At 38.9% G+C, this 9,336-nt stretch overlaps 1 protein-coding gene across 2 annotated transcripts in view; it reads left to right on the top strand.

The window, feature by feature from the left end:
• rims3 (regulating synaptic membrane exocytosis 3) overlaps positions 1–8,506 on the top strand; it is a 34,448-nt gene extending 25,942 nt beyond the window's left edge. For both annotated transcript variants that reach the window (XM_054763642.1, XM_054763643.1), the window contains exon 7: positions 856–8,506. In XM_054763642.1, coding sequence (XP_054619617.1) covers positions 856–1,068 — 213 coding nt within the window. In that variant the 3' untranslated portion in view covers positions 1,069–8,506. The remainder of the gene's footprint in view (positions 1–855) is intronic.
• The last annotated feature ends 830 nt before the right edge of the window (positions 8,507–9,336 follow it).

The raw sequence follows: 9,336 nt of genomic DNA on the forward strand, positions 1-9,336 counted from the left end.
CTCCTCAGACCAATAAAACTGACAGATATACAAGATATGCAAAGATGGTGTATTAGGAAAAATAAACACAAATACCAGAAAAAAATCCATGCAATTTGACCCAGTTTTTTTGAATATTACAAGGATTAAGTAGTATTTTAAAGATAATTTTGACATTTTGGCATAAGTATAAAAAAGGATATGTGTGGAGTTCTAATAAAAAAATAATAATAATATTCAAGAAGAAGTAATTTTACTTGACTTAATGCGGATTAAAAAAAAATAATTTTATAATAAAATAAACTATTTTTTTTGGAAAAAATCTTTGCATGAATAAGTGCATTCAATGCATTTGAAAAATGTTTGTTTATTATTAAAGAAAAATGTAATTTGACCAGAATTAAATATAATAAACATATATTTGTAATAATGTAGTTTTATGAGAACAAATGTGTATTTTTTTAACATACATACAGTATATATTTTCATGTTCATTTAAGCCACAAACGCATAAAAGTAGGGTCTGTGCCGAACAACGTGAAAAAAGTCAGTTTCAATTAAATTTAAGAAAAAAAATAGCAATTTTAACAGAAGAAAGCCATGGAATAACGATGTAATTTTATTCGAATAAAACTGTAAATTATTTTACTAAGCAAAATCATTATACCATGTGTGCCTCAAAGACAATACAGTGCTTTTCTTTACAAGAAAATTATTTTTTTTTAGTAAAAATGTCGTTTTTTTTTTAAAGAATACCGTTGTAGTCAAATTATACAGTACTTCACATGACATTGTGATTTTTTTCAGTTTCTTTTTTCATTATTTTCATTTTTTTGGGGCATTTTGACTAATGAACAGTGTCGTCCTGGGGTGTAGGTAATAGTGTGGGGTGATTATGGGCGTATGGACCACAAGTGCTTCATGGGAATGGCCCAGATCCTGCTGGAGGATTTGGACCTCTCCGCCACAGTCAGCGGCTGGTACAAGCTGTTCCCTACCTCCTCCCTGGCAGACCCGAGCATCGGACCCCTCACCCGGCGCCTCTCGCAGTCGTCCCTGGAGAGCGCCACCAGCCCCTCGTGCACCTAAGCTGAGTCATTCATGCGCTCGTACTGTACATACCACTTCAGACTGTCTCTCCAACAGCTCCACGTACATCGCACACATTGTCACCTAGCGGGTATTAGTTCCAAGAAGTCATCACCGCGACATATTTGACCGGAAAACGTAGCATTTTTCCTCCTTTCCATTCCCGACCATGCTTCACGGTGCCATAACCTGCATTCCAGGGTTCCACAATTCCATACTTTCTAAACTCTCTATGCCAAACTAAGAAACTTTATTTTTTAAAACCAAAGCAATTGTTCTTCTTCTTATAGTCGTACAGATGATCTAGCGTATGGATATGTAGCAGAGCCGATGAAAGGTTACGCTTGACATACATGAGCTGCGAGGGGAGGGCCGAACGTTCACATAATGGGACGTATGTGAGGTAGCAACACTGCTATTGTTGTACAGTGCAGGGCTGACTTAATAGTCTCGATATGCATACAGTATAAACATACATCCAGTATATAGCTTGGTGGCTACACACTTACTTGTCTTCATGTCTGTATTGGCTGCATTCTGCATGTTTGCTTGCAACCTTCATTTAGCCTTTGACCAATGTAAGCAGAGTCTATAATACAGTATAGTGCCACTTTATTTCCACTGAAGGGCGTCGGATAAAATATCAAACACATAATCTTGCCTTGAGCACAAAGGTATTCTGGGAAATATGCACAGCTCCACATTAAAGGTCCCCTATTATGCAAAAATGACTTTTTAAGGATGTTCTGACAGTGATAGGTGTCCCCATAGCCTGTTTAGAACTGCTAAATGTGAGCAAAGTCTATCATCACCTTCACTTTTGAGAGAAGAGGTGCGTTCGAGTTTTCATTACATAATTTGCGGACATACAAAGCAGGCTTTGCTACACGCCTTAAAATAAAGCCTCTAGTTCTGCCAACTGGGTTTTTATGACCTCACGAAGGAAAAAAAAAAAAACTCCTTCCTCATGAACATGAAAAAAAAAAAAAGAAAGAAAGAAAAAAGAACCAGGCTTCGCTACACATTTTAAAATAAAGCCTAGCGCTCTGCCAGTCTTGTTTTCATGACATGTTGAAGAAAAAAAGTCCCTCCACGTGGACATGATCATGTCCCGTATAAATGCCCACCACTTCATGGAGGACGGATTTGCACCTTTAAAAAATAAAACAACCCTAAAAACAGGTTTCTCTACACATATTAAAACAAAGCCTTGAGCTCTGCCAACTGGGTTTTTATGACATCATGATGGCAAAAACTTCTTCCTCATAGACATGAGCCCGCCCCGTGTACACGTTAACCACTTCACGGAGGGCAGCTTTGTAAAAGAGAGAGAGAGAGAAAAAAAAAGCAGGCTTCGCTACACGTCTTAAAATAAAGCCGACTGCTCTGCCAACTATCCATCCATCAGTCAGCTACAGACGTGGGAACTGTAAGTTTGATCATTCTGTTTTTCTTCAGCGAGCAGGCTAACCTAGCATGATGTTGCTGTTACAATGTGAGTATAATGTTAGCACTGTAGCTCTCATAGCTATGCTAGCATTGCTAACGTTTGTGTCCTCCCGTCCCTCTCGTTAATGTTACCTTGTTGAATGATATACGTGTATGGCATCTATAATGTCGGCCAAGTGGAGAGTAAACCGCGTACGATAGCGCTTCTCGGAGGCGTGGACAAACACAGCTCGTTAGCATTAAAGCTACATCAAGCTACATTAAAGCGCATCATCAATTACAGCATCAAGGCAAGAGTTCAGGCAACTTAAAATAGTTGAAACACGGCATAATATGGGACCTTTTAAAAAGGGTGCATGTGCTCCCCAGGCAGGATGAGGTATCACTCGTATCTTTTTTCTGTGCACCAACATTGCTCTTTCTCAGTATTGGAGGAAATAAGGAGGCCTCACACCCACACTTGATACCCATGACCTTTAACCCTTTCTCGACTGATGCTAAAAGTACAAATGTTTGATTCCGGTGTAGATGAGTTTGTTTTCCATACAGCACTTTATTGTAAAATAATATTCTCCTACACACTTTTATGCTTCGCTATGTGATTCTTTTAATTGAATGCCAGCATGGAATCGTATCTGCACGTTTGTTTGTTTTGATTCGTTTTTTTTTTTTTTTTTTTTTTTTTTCCATTGATTTTTGAACAACAACAACAGGGCAGTTGAACTTGTAGCACTTTCTCGCCAACGAATTCCACACATCGAAAGGTGTAGCAGGAAGTTAAATGGAGTTCTTTTAGAGGAGAAAAAAAAAGAAAAAGGCAAAAAGAGCAAGCTATTGACGTTTACTGTTATCAATCGAGTGACTGAAGAGTCACAAATGCATGTTTTCACAAAGGTACATTCCGTTTATGAGCACTGAATACGCGTTAGCATTTCTACTTCATTCCTCTTGGAGGCTTTTTATCCTCACAGCCAACAAAAATCTCACTGATCTCAATTTTCTTGACCTATAATATTGTATGGTATTTCATATATGTGTATATATATATAAATATAAATATATATATATATATATATATATATATATATGAATTGTATTAATAATGTGTGTCTTTTTGTGGTCAGATGGCATGATAATGTAAAATAAGTACAAATACTGTATTTGCACACCAAACTTTTTTGTGTGATTCCTAAAAAAAACATCTTTAAATCTCAATTTATCCCCTCGAAATCCATGTTCACTGCTGAATGTTTACTCCTTTGCAAAAAAAAAACAAACAAACAAAAAAAAACCCTGAATATTTACTGTTACTTGCAGTGTTTTGGAGCTTGTATGACAGTCTTTGCTTGTGTAGCGATCCCTTACAAGAACAGAGAAGTCGAGAGGGAAACGACTCGGCTTATTCAAGAGCACCCTTTTGACTCCCGCAACCAAAAGCAAAGTGAAATATTGCCTTTCTTCGACGTGGGCTGTGAGTGTGTGCGGTGACGAATGAGCGTGAGGACTGTAAGAGTGAAGAATTGAAACATGTAGATATTTTTCATTGAAGCCAAGATCGGTAAAGGACGCAGGTTTTGTGGATGTGAAGACTTTCTGAAACATTTATATGGCTTAATTATCATGCGTTACCATTTGTCTCTCTTGAGCTGCGAGTTGTTAAAGCGGCGGTAACCATTTGAATGTCAACGCACTGAAACGGGTCTATTGTAGACGTGTGAGGAGGTTTTGGGGTGTGTTTTTTTTTTGGAAGCAGGGGTGTTCGGAGTTTTTCTACCAGGAAAAACTGAAGGATGCCGGGGGCCACTTTGATACATTTTGTGCGTTTAAGATGCTGAAACCAATCCAGTGTTGATAAACATCCATCCCACTTATCAGGGGCCATGTTGCGGGGGCTGCATGTTCAGTAGGGAGGACCAGACTTCCCGGTCTCCAGTTCCACCAGGGGGGACACCAAGGCGTTCCCGGGCCAGCTGTGTCCTCGAGGTCTACCTCGAGGAACCTCGTTTTTGGTGTTAATTTGTTCCAAATTATAAGAAACGTATGAAAACGGAGGTATTTTTAACCCCCAGGAAATAATGTCAATTCAATTAATCTGTTCCAGACACCGAAAAAAATCTATTTATAGAGCGTAATTCTAGTTTCACAAGCAGAAAACAAAATCATATCCGATTAATTTTTGTTGTCGATTTCACGGAATGCGGCACGAACACCGAGGTTTGGCCGTAGCCTATTAATTTTCGTTGTGGGATATGCCAAGGGACACTAAAAAAAACAGATGGGACGGAAAATGTCCCCCGGGCCGCCAAACCGAGACGTTCCCAGGCCAGCGTGACATAATCCCTCCACTGAGTCCTAGGTCTACCCCTTGGAACCTCGCCTTTTGTCATTCATTTGTTCCAAAATGTCCGAAACGTGTGAAAACCCAGGCGATTATCCCCCTAGAAAATGATGTAAATCCAATTAATCTGTTCCAGACACCCAGAAATTTACCAAAAAATAATTTTTAAAAAGAATAATTATAGTTATACATGCAGAAAACAATGCAAAATAGTTTTAAATGACAAATGGATGGACCCTATTGTTGATGCAGACTTCCCATACATCCTGGAGAGATGGAATTCACTGGTGTTTCTCGCCTTCTTTATCAAATTGCTGGCACTTGCAGCTTTCTTTGGCCCCGTGGCGGGCTATTTAGCAGTCGCACAATAACAAATGCATGGACAGTGACTCGGCAACGCGGAGGTTGCTTTACTTGGGCACTCGATTTCACAGAACGCAGGACGATACAGCACAGGGCAAACGATCATACAAAACGTTGACCGTATCGCATTAATTTTCGTTGTGGAATATGCCAAGGGTCACTAAATAGACACGTGGGCCGAAAATGACCCCCGGGCCACCCTTCGGACACCCCTGACGTAAAGCTTTCTGCCCCCTTGATGAAGACTTCTCGTTAATCTGAGGTTTGAATGTCCACAGCCACCATTTTGCGTGCAAAAAAGCGTACTGTATCTTCAATCAACCTGTTGAAAATGTATTTTATTTTTGTAACCAGAGAGGCGTTATTGAGGGGAGGTTGTGTGTAAGAAGATGAGGGCTTGTTCAGTTTACAATGGCCTTATTATTATAGTTATTATTATGATTATTATTGTTATTGTAAAGGAGACATCAATGCTTCACTTTATTGTAGCACACAAAGTTTTGACAAATGTATTTTGCTTGAAATATTGTTACTGGAGTTCTACATACGATATCTATATACAGTATATACAGTATGTGTGTAAATGTATAGTTTTATGAATGTATTTCTTAACCAGTGTACATTTTATGTCTTTTACTTTTACGGTACTGTCTTTTTAGACTACTACTTGTACTCTACTGTATTATTTGTGTATTCCCTGAGAAAAACAGCTCAGTGGGTGAAATGAGCATGAATTAACTCTGGCAAAATTCATTAGAATTTTCGTGTGATTGCCATGAAAGGTTTGCTCCACTCTTTCCTGCACCGACTATCAAGCTGACGGAATTTGACTTTTGTACGCGATATCGTTGACCGCATGGTGATGCTGATGATCGTTCTTGTATTTAATGGCTGATAATGTGGAGTCATTATTCAGCTGAGGAGGCCCAGCAACAGGAGATGTTGAAGAGATGCAAAGTATCCTCATTTTAAAAAGAAAAACTCTGTAGCTTAAATAGGGCTTCTGGAAACTTTCCATGGCAAGTTTAGCGGAGGAATTATTGGAAGTGTTTAAATCCTAACGTTTTTAGCTGGACACATTTAACATTTTAGTGGTAAACAAGAGGACATTGTGGGGATCATTTGTATTTTTAATAAGAAAGCATGCATACTGCAGTCTAATAAAGTGTTTTGGACATTTTTAACTTGTGAATCCTACTATAACTATTACAAATAATACAGTATTAATAATAGTACAAAAAACCTCTGAGTGTTAAAATAAAGTTCAAATGTTTAAAAATGAGAATTTACCAATTTAAATAAAAATTGTACTTTTGCTTGGGAATGTACGACAGAGTATCAGGGCCACATTGGGAAAAAACAAATCTGAGATTTCGAGAATAAAGTTGTACATTTTACGGGGATAAAGTCGGAAATTTACGAGGAAATAAAATTGTAACATTGCGAGGATAAAGTCGTACATTTACGAGAATAAAGTCGTAATATTACGTGTCGCCGTGTCGTACGTGTCAGAAGGAAAAGAGTGTCAGAGCCACATTTGGATTTCGAGAATAAAGTCGTCAATTTTATGGGAATAAAGTTGTAAGTTTACGAGAAAAAAGTCGTAAATTTACCAGAAAAAAAGTTTTAATATTACGAGAATAAAGTCGTGAATTTACTACAATAAAGTCGTGATATTACGTGTCATACGTGTCCGAGGGAAAATAGAGTATCACGGCCACATTTGGGAACAAAAAAACATTTGGATTTCGAGAATAAAGTCGTCAATTTTATGGGAATAAAGTTGTAAGTTTACAAGAAAAAAGTCGGAAATTTCCGAGAAAAAAAGTTTGAATATTACGAGAATAAAGTCGTGAATTTACTACAATAAAGTCATAATATTTTGTGTCATACGTGTCCGAGGGAAAATAGAGAATCAGGGCCACATTGGGGGAAAAAAAATTTGATTTCGAGAATAGTCATCAGTTTTATGAGAATAAAGTTGTAAGTTTACGAAAAAAAGTCGGAAATTTCCGAGAAAAACAGTTTGAATATTACGAGAATAAAGTCGTGAATTTACTACAATAAAGTCGTAATATTTTGTGTCATACGTGTCCGAGGGAAAATAGAGTATCACGGCCACATTTGGGGAAAAAAGAATTGATTTCGAGAATAGTCATCAGTTTTATGAGAATAAAGTTGTAAGTTTACGAAAAAAAGTCGGCAATTTCCGAGAAAAACAGTTTGAATATTACGAGAATAAAGTCGTGAATTTACTACAATAAAGTCGTGATATTACGTGTCATACGTGTCCGAGGGAAGATAGAGTATTTGGGGGGGAAAAAAACATTTGACATAACCTGTCAGTTTCCTGTCATGTAAATTCCTGCCGAATGAGTATCAGAAATGAAATAAAATCCAAATAATTCCCATGGAAAGTTTTCCCAGAATGATGCAACCCTAATCCTAAAGTAGCACGAGCTTTGGCTTTTGTTTCCACAGGCAATAACTATTGAGTGTAACCTCTAACCTGCTCACAGGTCGTCAGCGGCTGTACTTCAGGTTGTGCGGCTGACAAATTAAGACTTCCAATCCCATTTAGAGGCGCCTAAGGCAGGAACCATATCTGCTATTTTTTACTCTGTCCTTTATTCTGGGCTCCTTTATTGCCAGTGTAGCAGCTTTCATGTGAACAGGAACAGACATGATGCTTCTTTGTTTGTTTGTGTCACTTTAAGTGTCAATTTGTCTTCATCCATGCTGCTAAATGTTCCAAAAAAATCACAGCACAGGTTTCCCAAGTAGCCATTTTAAGCCCCCCCCTTTAAGCAAACCACCCCCCCACCCACAGTGTCTAGGTCAATTTCCCAAGCCAGCAAAGCACAAGTGTCCCTGAATACAACAGGACAAAACAAGTTGATTAAAGAAACACAAGCACACACACACGCACACACACACACACACACACACACAAAATGAAACATTGATCCACATTGCTGGTGTTGGTGGTCCTCTCTAAACAGGCCTTATAACAACCTTTCCACTGAGGTGTTTGCAAAAAAAAAAAAAAAAGGACGGCGTCACATGGGAGGATGCATTTGATGGCAAAAATAGAGCGAGAGAAAAAAGGGAGAAGCTGTAATTTTCTACCCGTGCTTTGTAAATGTTTTCTATGTGCAGTATTTGATAATGTAAAACTGGTATTTTTGTGGTTTGTACGCTGCAAAATTGATGACTTAAGGTGCACGTAGTTTTTTAAGAAAACACGACATAAACTGAGGGGTACACACACACACACACACACACACACACACACACACACAAAACCCATTTCTGATTCAGAAGCCTGTATTTGCATGCCCTTTGACCTCTGGAAGCAAAGTCATTAAAGTTGAATTGAATCACAAATCCTGTTTTGTGTGTATCTTTAAAATTGATGGCTGAAACAATGTTTTAAAAAAAAAACAACACGAAAACACACCATTTATTACGTCTGTTTCTAAACTTCACGTAAGTGGGCAACACTTTCGTTCTTGCTCCCATTTTTCATGAGCTGAACTCAAAGCTGTAAAACTTTTTCCTGTGAACACAAAAGGCCGAGCGCTCTCAAGTGTTGTTCACAAATCCGAGCATTCATGGTTCATAATCTATCCACCTGATGACACGGCATGGTTATTTCACAGGTGTGCCTTCGGTTGGCCACAATAAAAGGCCACTCCAAAATGTGAAGTTTAACTGTATTGCGGGGCGATCCGGAGGGGTCCGAAAACCTGTGACCACCACGCGCCTCAACTACCGTACACACAGATACAGAGCATCCCAAACATGCTCGCTATCTTCAAAATGCCATGATTAGAACACACCTGTGTTTGTTGTCCGCAACATACGCGCCTGCCCATGTCAACCCATGCCTTGACCCCACTGCCACCACGGGCCGCTCCATCCACAATACATTTTACTGTATTGATAGCATTTTGAGCGCACAGAGTACTGTGACGAGAGCCTGAGGCGTACTGTTGTGTCGATCATCCACAAGCACCGCCTCATGTTGCAGCGTGATAATGCACGGCCCCACGTTGCTGGATTGGCGTACACGGTATTAGAGACAGAAACGGTGGTCATAGCAGATACTGACTGGT

The sequence above is a fragment of the Dunckerocampus dactyliophorus genome, chromosome 20 (assembly GCF_027744805.1).
Source record: "Dunckerocampus dactyliophorus isolate RoL2022-P2 chromosome 20, RoL_Ddac_1.1, whole genome shotgun sequence".
Lineage (NCBI taxonomy): Eukaryota > Metazoa > Chordata > Actinopteri > Syngnathiformes > Syngnathidae > Dunckerocampus > Dunckerocampus dactyliophorus.